This window comes from Equus quagga, chromosome 2 (assembly GCF_021613505.1).
Source record: "Equus quagga isolate Etosha38 chromosome 2, UCLA_HA_Equagga_1.0, whole genome shotgun sequence".
NCBI classification, from domain to species: domain Eukaryota; kingdom Metazoa; phylum Chordata; class Mammalia; order Perissodactyla; family Equidae; genus Equus; species Equus quagga.
The window spans coordinates 89,589,802-89,603,802 of record NC_060268.1 but is presented as its reverse complement, the minus strand read 5'-3'; the positions used below and the strand labels follow the sequence as shown (position 1 = coordinate 89,603,802).

At 37.3% G+C, this 14,001-nt stretch overlaps 1 protein-coding gene across 1 annotated transcript in view; it reads right to left on the bottom strand.

Annotated features, from left to right (window-relative positions):
* AGBL1 (AGBL carboxypeptidase 1) overlaps positions 1 to 14,001 on the bottom strand; it is a 737,428-nt gene that overhangs the window by 315,478 nt on the left and 407,949 nt on the right. Inside the window, exon 20 of the mRNA XM_046654855.1 lies at positions 4,594 to 4,725. Within this exon, the coding sequence (XP_046510811.1) occupies positions 4,594 to 4,725 (132 nt within the window). The remainder of the gene's footprint in view (positions 1 to 4,593; positions 4,726 to 14,001) is intronic.

Genomic DNA, 14,001 nt, shown 5'->3' with positions numbered 1-14,001 from the left:
ATGTCTCTTCTTCTACTGATTATTCTATATTTTAAGTTTCTAATAATGTGCCTCTCCCCAGTTGTTAATTTTGAGAAGAAAAAGTCCACACTTTACTCAACTTTGCTGCATAAATACCTAGCACAGAGCTTGGCACATGGTAAATAATAAATGTTTGCATTTTTAAATATATATATCAGCTTTATTGACGTAGATGTACAGTTTGATGATTTTAGTAACTGTATCCTTCTTCAACCATCACCACAATCCAGTTTTAGAACACTTTCATCACCCTAAAATTTCTTTCATGCTCATTTCCAGGCAATCCTGCCCCAGGCAACCTCTGATCTACTTTTTGACTCTATAGTTTTGTCTTTTTCAGAAATGTCATATACGTTAAACCATTCAGTATTTTGTTTCTGACTTCTTTAGGGGTACATCTATGTTGTTGCATATATCAGTAGTTTGTCCGTTTTTACTACTGAGTAAGTATCCATTGTGCATATACTACGTATGAAGATACTATGCTTTGTTTGTCCATTCACAAGTTGGTGGATGTATTTGCATTGTTTCCAGTTTGGGAATATTGTGTATGATGCTTGTACATGTGCAAGGATGTGTACAAACATACACGAACAAGTCTTTATGTGGATATATGTGTTCACTTCTCTGGGGTAGATACACAGGAATGGAATTATAGGGTTGTATGCTAAAGGTATGCTAATCTTTGAAGAAAATGCCCAAGTGTTTTCCAACAGGCCATACCACTTTACATTTCCATCAATGATAAAGGAGGGTTTCAGTTTCTGAACATCCTTCCCCAACACTTGGTATTTCCAGCTTTTTTATTATGGTCATTCTAGTGATTGTGTAGTGCTATCCCATTATGCTTTAAATTTGCAATTACCCAATGAATAATGATATTGTTAATACCAGCCTTGTATACATTGTCTATAATGAGGGGTTCAATCACATCTTTTGCACATTTTTAAAACTTGGGTTGTTTTTCTTATTCTTGACTTGTAAAAATTCACGTATACTAGATACAAGTCCTTTATCAGATACATGATTTACAAATATTTTTCCCAGTCTATAGCGTGTCTTTCCACCCTCTTAATAGTAACTTTTGAAGAGCAAAACATTTTAACTTTAATAAAGTGCAATTTATTAAGTTTTTTTTTAATAGTTTGTGCTTTTGGGCTGCTAGCTGAGACAGCTTTGATGACTCAAAGAAGACAAAAGACAAAGATTTTCTAGTGGATTGCATTCTATAAGTTTTATATTTCAGTTCTTACATTTCGGTTTATGATGCATTTTAAATTAAATTTTGTGTATAGTGTTAGGAAAGATCTAAATTCGTATTTTGCTACGTGGCTATCCAATTGTTTCAGTACTTTTAGCTGGACAGACTACCCTTTTCCCCTTTGAACTGCCTCGGCATCTTTGTCAAAAATCAATTGGCCACGAATGTTTGAGTGTATTTCTGCTCTCTATTCTGTGTCATTGATTTATATGTCTATACTACGCCAGTATCACACTTTCATGATTACTGTAGCTTTGTAGTCTTAAAATCATGTAAAGTTTTGAAATCATGTAGTAAATCCTCCAACTTTATTCTTCTCTAGTAAAATTTCTTTGGCTATTTTAGTTCCTTTGCATTTCCACACAAATTTCAAGATTATCTTCTCAATATTAACAAAAAAGCTTGGTGAGATTTTCATAGGAATTGTATTGAATCTATAAAAAAACTGGGGGAAAATGGCCATCTTTATTTTTTTTATTTATTCATATTTTTTTTTTGGAGGAAGATTAGCCCTGAGCTAACATGCTGCCAATCCTCCTCTTTTTGCTGAGGAAGACTGGCCCTGAGCTCACATCCATGCCCATCTTCCTCTCCTTTATATGTGGGATGCCTAACACAGCATGGCTTGCCAAGCAGTGCTGTGTCCGCACCTGGGATCCGAACCAGCGAACCCCGGGCCACCAAAATAGAACATGCGAACTTAACTGCTACACCACCGGGCCAGCCCCCAATATGGCCATCTTTAAAACATTGAGTCTTCCAATCCACGAACTTGGTATATTTCTCTATTTATTTATGTCTCCTTTAATTCCTCTCAACAATGTTTTGCAGTTTTCACTGTATAGCTAATGCACTTTTTTCTGTTTATTTCTAATTGATTAACCTTTTAGATACTATCATAAATAGATTTTTTCTTTATTTTGTTTCTGGATTTTTCATTGCTAGTATACAGAAAGAAAATCAATTTTATATTGACCATGCATCTTGTTAACTTGCTAAATTTGCTTATTAGTTTCAGTAGTTTATTTTGTAGATTTCTTAGAATTTTTTACTCAAAACACTGTATCACCTGGGAATAAAGATAGTTCTGCTCTTTTCCATTAGAAAAGAGTTCTGCTTCTCTTTAATATTTTTCTTGTCTTATTGGACTAGCTATAACATCAAGTAAAATATTGAAGAGAAATGGTGAGAGCAAACATACTCATCTTGTTCCTGATCTTAATAAAAAAGCATTGTCTTTCACCACTAAGCATTATGCTAACTATAAGAGTTTTTTAGATGCCCAATCTCAGGTTGAAGAATTCCTTGTCTATTCCTAGTCTGTTGTGAGATTTTATTTTGAATGCAGATGCTTAATTTTGTCAAATACTTTTTCTGCATCTTTTGAGGTGATGTAGTTTTTGCCATTTATTTACAAAGATTATAATAGTATTTGATTTTTTATTTTAAATCAATCTTACATTCATGAGATAAACCTCACTTTGTCCCTGAGCTAACATCCGTGCCCATCTTCCTCTATGTTATATGTGGGACACCACCACAGCATGGCTTAATGAGCGGTGTGTAGGTCCACACCCAGGCTCTGAACCCAAGAACTCTGGACTGCTGAAGCAGAGTGTGCGAACCCAATCACTATGCCACTGGGACAGCCCCTGACTCTTTTAATACTCATTAAGCCTGGGGATGAAGCTATTTTGTACACAGTAAATTCATATATCCAGAATAATAAAGGATTTAGAAGAGATAGGTACCACCATAATTTTGATATTATGATTTATAAGAAGAAATATATATTATTTCTTCATTCCCAGTCCCTGACACTGGGCTCCTAAAACCTTGTAAATTCCTAAGGGATAAGAGCACTAGGAGAATCTTTAGTTCTAATGAGTGACTCTGGGTGAGCTCCAGGCTGGCTCCTGGATGGGGGCTATCACCACTTCTCTAGAGAAGGGAGAGGGGCCGGAAATGGAGTTAATAATTAATCACGCTTATGTGAGGAAGGCTCCATAAAAATCCAACTAGTTTAGGATTCAGAGAACTTCCAAGTGAACACATCTACATAGCAGGAGGGTGGTGCTCGCCAGCTCTGCAAGGACATACTCTCGTACTGGGACCCTCCCAGACCTCGCCCTATGTATCCCTTCATCTGGTCGTTCATCTGTATCCTTCCCCATATCCTTTAATAAACTGGTAAACATAAGCCAGTGTTTCCCTGAGTTCTATGAGCTGTTCTAGCTAATAATCAAGTCTAAGGGGGAGAAAGTCATGGGAACCTCCGACTTATAGCCAAGTTGGACAGAAGTTGTGGGTATCTTGGGCACCTACTACCTGTGATTGGCATCTGAAGTGGAGGGCAGTCTCATGGGACTGAGCCCTTTACCCCTGGTACCTGCTACTATCTCCAAGTAGGTAATGTGAGAATTGAGTTAAAGTATAGGACGCTCAGGTGATGCTGCAGAATTGCTTGGTGAAGGAAAACAGCCCCACACATTTGGTCACCAGAAGTGTCAGAATTGAAGCGCTCCATGTGAAAGCAAAGGAGAAAGACACAGGAGGAAAACTGTCGGTTTCTCCAATACAGAATTTTTCTCCTTTGCCTATATACATTTGAAACAAAGGTCAGTTTTTATTTTGTGTTTGGACAACTTGGCTCTTCCACCTCTTCCTAACCCCCAGTAAGCAACAGCTCATCTACTTTATCCTGACAGGAGGAGTCTGTCCTTCTTTACCCCTCCTTAACTTGCTATTTGGTTCAGGGAGGGAATTATTGAGCTCTAACCACTGGAACCCACAGAAAATAGAATTAGGCTCAGTGGATTACTAGGCTCAGTGGATTACTGCTCTGCTTCTTATAGCACACTCACACAGAGGACGTGGATGGTCTAATGCCTGAAATGTGTTCATCCCTCCATATTTATTTAAGATCTTTTTGTATTCAGTATAAGTTTGTTCTTCCCATAAACACATAACTGAGACAGCATTTTTACTATCTTAATTTTACAGATGACAGAATGGCAGTTCAGAGAGGTGACATTAGTGACTCATAGTCACACAGTTAATAATTACAAAGCTAAGCATTAAAATGAGGTGTCCTGTCTCCAATTCTCATGCCCTTTGCAGTACATCATTTCATATAGAAAACAAATTCAGAGCAACCAGGTAGGAAGCCATTATTCATCAAAAATGTGGAGAGGTTACACAGGCCTCCAACCTGCTTGTATACAATCCTATAGTTAAAATAATCAAAATGCTTATTTGGGAAGAAAATGGATGGGACAAAATATCTGGCGTCATTCTCCCCAGTGACTTACCCTGTAACTGACATCCTCTACGAGAGTAGATGTGCCCACAGTGGACTCTGCTTGCCACAAGGTCTCCTTGATGCTACAACCATAAAGAAACACATTCTTCTTTTGGGAGTGGCCGTGGAAATCACAGAAGACCTACAATGGCCGAACAAAGGAGAAAGTAAATCCAGGTCAGATTTATTGGTTTCTTAAACGTTTAAAAAGTCAACTGTTTCAGGCAGATACTGTTTGCTGAACAGAACCAGCCATGTGGGGATCATTGGTAACCTTGCAAAGAGTTGTATTGGTGGAATTATCAGGGAAAAACATAGATTGGAAGGGGTTTAGGATTGAATGAGATGTGAAGAAATAGGAGTTACGCACGGCCCTTTTGAGAAATTTGCTTGTGACTAGGGTGAAGACAGGGTCAAAACTAGAAGAGGAAATAGGGAACAAAGCCTTTTTAAAAACATACAGAGTTTGAAATAATTTTAAAAGTCAATAGGAAATATCCATTTAAAAGGAATAGGTTCAATATAAAAAAGAGAAGTTAACAAATCGCTATAATTTTTTCTCTAGGGTCTGAAGTGGTAAAAAATGACCACCAAACTCAATGGCTTAGCAAACAGGGTTTATTTTCCAGCATGTCCTCTTCATTCTGGGATCCAGGCGAAAGAAGAAGCTCCAGTTTGCGATTAGAAACTATTGTGGCAGAGGGGAAAAATGTCAAAGGCAGAATCACGCTATGGCTCTAAAAGCTTCATGGAGCATGGTGAACATCAAGTCTGTTCTCATTCCAAGTTACATGGCCAATCTTATCATCAATGGCTTGAGGAAGTATATTCCCCCTACAAGGAGGCTCTTCAAGTCACATGACAAAGGGCAGTGATGTGAAATCCTATTACAAGGAGAGATGCTAAGAATGGAGAAAAAATAAGAAAATCTAAAAAAAGACCTCAAATTCTCCACATCCCTATATGCTTGCCCCTTTGCAATAGACTATGCTCCACCTCCATCAAGAGGTGGAGTATGTTTCCTCACCCCTTGAATCTGGACTTAGCCATGTGAAATCTTTTGGCCAATAAGTATTAGCAAATATGATGCAAACTGAAGCCCATAAAGGACTTGCACGTTGGGGCTGGCTGTTCAGCTGCTCCTGGGAGCCCTGCAATAATTGTCCTGTGAAGGAACATAGGCTAGCCTGCTGGATGAGGAGACATGCTATAAAGTCATCTTGCAATGACCTACCTGATACCAAGCCAACCACTAGACCTGTGCATGAATCCATCTAGGACCATCCAGCCCTGGCCAAGCTGGCTCAGACCAGAAGAATCACTCAGTTTACGTGGATGATTTTCATGCAGCATCATTAAACATATTGCATAGGTATTGTTTAAGCCACTAAGTTTTGGGGTGGTTTGTTATCCAGTAAAAGCCAAGCACTAAAATAATCTGTCCTTTTAGTCTAAATATTTGCTTCCCTCCCTTCAACATACAAAATATACTCCTCTCCTGCCAAGAAAAACGTCTGAACATCACAGCCTATCACAGTCTCCAATTCTCAGTCTTCAAACTCTCAGTCCAAGGTCCCATGATAGTTTCTAGACCCCATATGTGCCTCTTCCTAATCTAGAAAGAAAAAAGGCAAGTCATCTGCCTTCCACCCAGCTACATACAATGGTTGAATGAGGAAACATTAACCCCAATAAACACTCATGTTTGAAAGAGAATGAGTGGGATGAGCACAGCAGTCACTTGACCATATCAATTCTGAAATGATAATGGGTTCAGGGCTGGTTGCTTGATTAGGCCCTAGTTCTGCTCCCTGTCAATAGCTCTCTAGTCTTCTTCTTCTCTACGGATCTTTCCTCTGCGCTTGGGAGGTGCTCGTTTTTCCATTATCCTCCTTGGCCACATATGAAAAGGGCATTGGAGAATACGGCCTCCTCTGAGGCCAAGCATCTATCTTTTCTGATTCCTGATGTAGATGTTTGGGGGTACAAAGATCATTTTTGTCTCAAAAAGTCACTGTCTCTTTGAATCAAAGCACTGGAAATGAAATACCTGAAGGTAAAATCATTTTTTTTTTCTTTTTGCTTGATTTTAATGTCTCTAAAACGTCACTGAAGGTCTAAAGCTAAAGAGTCACAATGTAGTATACGTTTATAGTATGTGTAAAAGCAAATATATCAGAATAATAGAATGAAATTTGGAGAAAGAAATTGTGAATACACAGTTGTAAGGTCATTATACTATAAATGAAGCAGTATAATATTATCTGAAGGTATATTCTGATTAATTAAAGATGGATATTGTGAGAATAGCATAAACACTAAAAATATTGTAAGGAGTATAAGTAGTATTCAATTATAGAGATAAATTGATCATAAAAATCCTCAATTAACACAAGAAAAATCACAAAAGATAGAAAAGTCTAAGAACAGGCGATACAAATAGAAAACAGCTATCAAGATAGTAAATTTCTATTCCAACATATCAATAATCTCATTAAACGTAAATGGTCAAAACACACTAATTAAAAGATAAAGACTGTCAGATTGGTTAATAAGCAAGATCAAATACATTTTCTTCAAAAGAAATTCATTTTAAACATAAAGACATAGATAAGTTAAAAGTAAAATATGTAGGGCCAGCCCAGGTGGCCTGGTGGTTAAGATTGGAGTGCTTTGCTTTGGTGGCCTGGGTTCAGCTCCCAGGAGCAGACCTACACCACTCATCTGCCAGTGGCCATGCTTTGGTGGTAGCTTACATACAAAAAGAGGAAGAGTGGAGATTGGCAGTGGATGTTAGCTGAGGGTGAATCTTCCTCAGCAAAAAATAAATACATAAATTTTTTAAAGTAAAAGATGTAAAAAGATATATTCTGTAAGCATAAACAAAAGAAAACCCGAGGGGCCAGCCCAGTGGCACAGTGGTTAAGTTCACACATTCCGCTTCTGTGGCCCAGGGTTCGCAAGTTCGAATCCTGGGTGCAGACAGAGTACTGCTTGGCAAGCCATGCTGTGGTAGGTGTCCCACATATAAATTAGAGGAAGATGGGCATGGATGTTAGCACAGGGCCAGTCTTCCTCGGCAAAAAGAGGATTGGCAGCAGATGTTAGCTCAGGTCTAATCTTCTTCAAAAAAAAGAAAACTGGAATTAGCCATATTATTTATCAGATAAAACAGACATCATAACAAGAAGTATTATCTGAGGCAAAGAGGGATGCATTGTTTCATGTGCCCATGTTGTCTTTGGTGGTTAAGTGCTACTGGGCCTCTGCTACTTTGGGATTCCATAATCTCCACCAAAATGAGGCACCCCATCTCAACAGTGGCATCCTCTACAGGGCTGGCCTTCAAAGAAGAGCCACTACAGAGCTTTCCAAGGATTCAGATGCTCCCCTCACTCACGTATTCAGGGTGGGGAAAATCTAAAATGGAACAGAAAGTGTAACAAATGAACCTATTGCATTACAAATGAATAAAATTATCAGACTTAAAGGGGTGGGGAAAACAAGAACTAACCTAAGTTACTATGGAAAAATACTATTTTCCAAGTAGAATTGTAAGAATAAAAACAAAAAACTATACGCAAACACTGTACTCTTGTTAATAAATTTATTTATTACAGGGTTATGGGTTAGTGTAGTTGAAACTACTTTATATGTACACCAGGGATGAACAAATAAATTGATATATTGCATATTATGAGAGCCAGTTTTCTCATTGTTGGAGAAAGAAGTTATAAGCAATGAAATTATGAAGGCTAGAATAAACTCCTCTGGCAGCAATTTGAAATTAGAGGTATTACTATGAACTCTTGGTTTTTTCAATATATCTTCAGATAGATAGATACAGAAATAAAAATGAGTGTGTGCATATATTAGTTAGTACAGATGCATATATTTTCAAGCTCTGTTCTTTGAGAGAGCCTAGAAATGAAATCACCTCAGTAGCAATGAGCACACTTGATGCCCAGATCTTGGCTTCTAATACCATTCTCCAATAAAACGAACCAGGCTTTTTTTGCACAAGTAGTTGATTTCAGGGCTGAGACAGAGAAAATACAACATAAGAATTGCACAAAAGAAATATTTCAAAAGGAAGGGTCATGTTGAAAGGGCACAGGAGCCAACCTGAAAAAGCTTCAAATGATCAAAGTTGGAATAATTTGATCAATAGAGTAGAATACGATAGGATAGGATTACAGTCCACAGAATAAAATTAGTGTCCATGAGTCCATACCCATATAAAAAACTCATTGAATACACGCATATGTACATACATACATACATACAAACATACAGGAGAAGGGACAGCTCTTCCTTACAGATGAATTCCAATTAACAAATATAGAATGAATGAAGTGAATAGAATACCACCATAAGAACCCCTCTATAATAATCATTGCAGGCAAGATCCACTGACAGATGCTAAAATTAGTGACAAAGATTTGAGGAGAAAAATGATTATTTGCATAGTGTCAGAGTATCTCCAGGAAGATGCAATTAATTGCAAAGAGAAAAATAGTAACTTTACAATGGAGAAACCTGGCAGAAACCACCTTATCCAAGTGATCAAGGCTAATGTCACCAATATTGACACTAAAGTCATATGGAAGAAAAGTACAAGAATGACCAATACTCTTTACAACTGTCAAGGTCAAAGAGACAAGGAAAGTCTGGTAGACTCACAGATGAGAGGAAACTAAGAAAACATGAAATATAAATACAATAGCATTTAATCCTGGATTAGATCTTGAAATAACTAAAGAACATTGATGTGAAAACTAATGAAATCCATATAAAGTCTGTAGTTTTATTAACAGTACTGTTCCAAAATTAATTTTCAGTTTTTGAGTTTTTTTTAAAGATTGGCACCTGAGCTAACAACTGTTGCCAATCTATTTTTTCTTTTTTTTTTTTTTCTGCTTTATCTCCCCAAACCCCCCTGTACATAGTTATATATCTTAGTTGCAGGTCCTTCTAGTTGTTGGATGTGGGACGCCACCTCAACGTGGCCTGACAAGTGGTGCCACGTCCGTGCCAGGATACTAACCCTGGGCCGCCGCAGCGGAGTGTGCAAACTTAACCACTCGGCCACAGAGCCGGCCCCTAATTTTCAGTTTTGATAATTGTGCCATGATTGTGCAAAATATTAACATTAGGGGAAACTGGATGAAGTATATATGGGTACTCGTTGTGCTATTTTTGAAACTTTTCTGTAAAATTGTTTCTCAAAATTGTTTCAAAATAAAAAGTGAAAAAATGATACATCATAATATTTAGTTAAAATCAAGAATGCAAGGTTGGTTGTTTCAACATTCAAAAATAATTCAATGTAATTCAATACATTTACAGAATAATGACAGAACTAATATGATAATCATAATAGATGCATAAAAACATTTGATAAGGGGCCGGCCTTGTGACGCAGCGGTTAAGTTTGCATGTTACGCTTCTCGGTGGCCCAGGGTTCACCTGTTTGGATCCTGGGTGTGGACATGGCACTGCTTGGCAATCCATGCTGTGGTAGGCATCCCACATATAAAGTAGAGGAAGATGGGCACAGATGTTGGCTCAGGGCCAACCTTCCTCAGCAAAAAAGAGGAGGACTGGCAGTAGTTAGCTCAGGGCTAATCTTCCTCAAAAAAAAATTTGATAAAACTCAATACCCATAAATGATTTAAAAATAATAACCAACCTCTTAGAATCTAGGAACAGAAAGGAATTGCCTTAACCTAATACATATTACCTACAAAATCACCTATAGTATGATTTTTCATGAAATATTATGTTTCCTCCCTGAACTCAGGAAATACCTGGTGCTGACTATCATCAACTATATTGGAAGATACAACTGAGAAAAGAGAAAAAACAAGTGCAAGAAAAAAAATAAAAAGTATAAGATTTGAAAGGGGTAAATAAAATTTTCCTACATAAAGATTGTAAAATATAGAATATCGAAAATCTGTACATACAAATTATTTCAAAATACCAAGTTAGAATGTCGACATATAAAAATGAAGTGCACTTATATATACTATCAGCATACAAATAAAAATCCAAATTTAAAACTAGTATTTAAAGTAGCATAAAAGCACTAAACTCATAATTTTCAAGATGTGCAAGACACATTATTGAGAAAACGAAAAATTTCAATTCTCAGGAAATTTATCTATATAGGTTCAATATAATCTCAACCAAGATCCACAGAGAATGTTTTTATTTATTTGTTTGTTTGTTTGTTTATAGGAAGATTAGCCCTTGGTTAACAGCTGTGCCCATCTTCCTCTATTCTATATGTGGGATGCCCGCTACAGCATATCTTGATAAGCAGTGCTAGGTCCACACCCGGGATCCGAACCAGCAAACCCCGAGCCACCGACGCAGAGCGTGCGAACTTAACCGGTACATCCCCAGGCCGGCCCCTGTTTTGTTTTATTTTTTATTTTGTGGCAACCTGCAAGCTGATCCTAAACTAGTATGGAAAAGCAAAGAGCCAAGAATAACTGAGACGGTCTTGACAAAGAATAAGAAAACTGGACAAATTATGTACAGATATCATAACTTATTTTGAAGTTATAGTATTTCAGACAGAGTATTATTAGTGAAAGGATACATAAATTGATCAATGGAGGAAAATAAATATTCCAGAAAGACACTCCTGTAAATAGTTACTTGATTTATGACAAAGTTGACACTCTGGTGCAGTGGGGAAGGGATGGTCTGAGAACACTATAATTCCCATGTAAGAAATAAAAATAAATATCGTTACCTCATAACATGTTAAAAAATAAATTCCACATGGATTGTAGATCCTAATATGGAAGACAAAATAATTAAGCTACTTGAGGCTTTACCATACATAGTAAACATACATGGTAGACATACACACATAGGCTACTATGTATGACCTTGGAGTTGGAAAAGAGTTCTTAAAAAGGACACAAACAGGGGTCAGCCCGGTGGCACAGCAGTTAAGTTCGCATGTTCCACTTCTCGGCGGCCTGGGGTTCGCCAGTTCAGATCCCGGGTGCGGACATGGCACTGCTTGGCAAGCCATGCTGTGGTAGGTGTCCCACATATAAAGTGGAGGAAAATGGGCATGGATGTTAGCTCAGGACCAGTCTTCCCCAGCAAAAAGAGGAGGATTGGCAAGAGTTAGCTCAGGGCTAATCTTCCTCAAAAAAGAAAGAAAGAAAGAAAGAAAGAAAGACTGTACAAAACAGCTTTAAAAATAAAAAAAGGACACAAACAAAAACTAAACATAAATGAAAATACTTAAACACTAGGTATATTCCATTAAGAAATTCTGTTCATTCAAATACACCATGAAGAATGTAAAAAGGCAAATTAAAGAGTGAAATAACATATTTGCAATACATATATCCAACAAATGGCTCAACAAATATAGAGAATATGTGTGTATATATATATATATATATATGTTTATACTTACTTAACATACATCAATAAGAAAAAGAGAGGCAACCCAATTTTTAAATGGGCAAAAAGCTTGAACTGACATTTCACAAAAGAGAATCTCCAAATGGCTATTAAGCAAATGGAAATGTACTCAATCTCATTAATATCAAAGAAATATAATTTAAATGCCATGAAGAGATGCCATTTCATCTAATGGCTTATTAGGACTGCTAATATCATGAAGACAGATGACTCCAAATGTTGGCCAGGATAGGGAGCAAAAGGAACTCTCAAACCTAGCTTGTGGGACTACAAATTGATGCCACTACTTTGGAAAACAATTTGGGAGTGTCTTCTAAAGCTTAACATACACATATTCTAGGACCCTCCCAACAGAAATGCATGTATTCAGCACCAGAAGATATCAAGAATGTCCATAGCAGCGCTGTTTTTACTCATCTAAAACTGTAAACAGTAGAATGGATTAATTAATTGTGGTATAATCATTCAGCAGAATACTGTCCAGCATTGAGAATGGAAGAACAAGCTGGACACAAGAGTACATCCATATGATTTCTATTACATGACATTAAAAAATAGGCAAAACTAATATGGTGCTAGAAATTAGGGTAGTGTTTATGTTGTATAGAACTGGGTACTATTGTCTAGGGTCTCTGGTTTACTGGTCCTATTCTGTTTTTTGACTTGGTTGGTGGTTCATTCTGTGAGAATGTATCAAGGTGTACAGTTGTGATCTGTGTACTTAAAATTAACATTTGATACATACACGTTTGTGTGTTTCAGAGAGGCGGATGTCCCAGAATTCTAATGAGGTATTTCCTCACATTTGTTCCTTAGTCTCTAGAAATGTAGCCTTTGCATAGTAAGTTCAGGACCCAGAGTAGGTAACTGAAGGTGTTTATCAAATTTACTAATGATACAGAATTGAGGACAATTGATAGCAGAGTTAAAAGAGTAAAGAACAGAAACTAAGTGGTAAAAGAGCAGAATCAATGGAAATAGAAACACTTAAATTGGAATAAACGTAACATCCTATAATTAGATTCAAACTGTCACACAAGTAAAGGATAAAGACACTTAGGTAAGAAGTAGGTTTTGAATGAGAGATCTGGAGGTCTTAGATGTCAGTTTGCTCAGAATGAATCAGTGGCCATTGATGCTGCCTGTGGATGCTCGCCATGGATGTCAAAAATTCATCTAATCATAAATTACTTCTAGAGAAGTAAAGTGGTCATATAATAGCAGAACAATCAGTGCAATGTACCTCATACTGGTCAATTTACTTCTAATATAGTGTTTTTCAATTCTGAGTGTGGCATTTTAGAATAAGCTAGGATACCTCAGTAAAGAGGAACCAGAAATCTAAGAGAAATGGGAATGTTTGTAAACAAAGAACAGCTAAAGATACTGGAGACACTTATCCTAGAAAAAGAGAGGGCTTGATAGCAGAGCCCAGATTTCGAAATTCTCCCATTTGGAACATAAATAAATGTATTTGCTATCATTTCAAAGAGCAGAGTAAGGCAAAAGGAAAGATGATACCGATATAGATTCCAGCTCCATATTAAATTCAATAATTGTTACTGGCAAAAAATGATGTTCTGGGGCCAGCCTGGTGGTGCAGCAGTTAAGTTCACACATTCCGCTTTGGTGGCCCGGGGTTCGCCAGTTCGGATCCTGGGTGCAGACCTACGCACCACTTGTCAAGCCATCCTGTGGTAGGTGTCCCACATATAAATTAGGGGAAGACGGGCACGGATGTTAGCTCAGGGCCAGTCTTCCTCAGCAAAAAGAGGAGGATTGGCAGGAGATGTTAGCTCAGGACTAATCTTCCTCAAAAAAATAAAAAGAAAGAAAGAAAGAATGTTCTATGGTTATGGCTATCTTGCAATGCTGTGTCACACTTAAAAAAACTTCCGTTCTCTGGAAATATTTCAGCAGAAACCAGATAAATTGCTATCAATGATATTGTTGGTTGAGA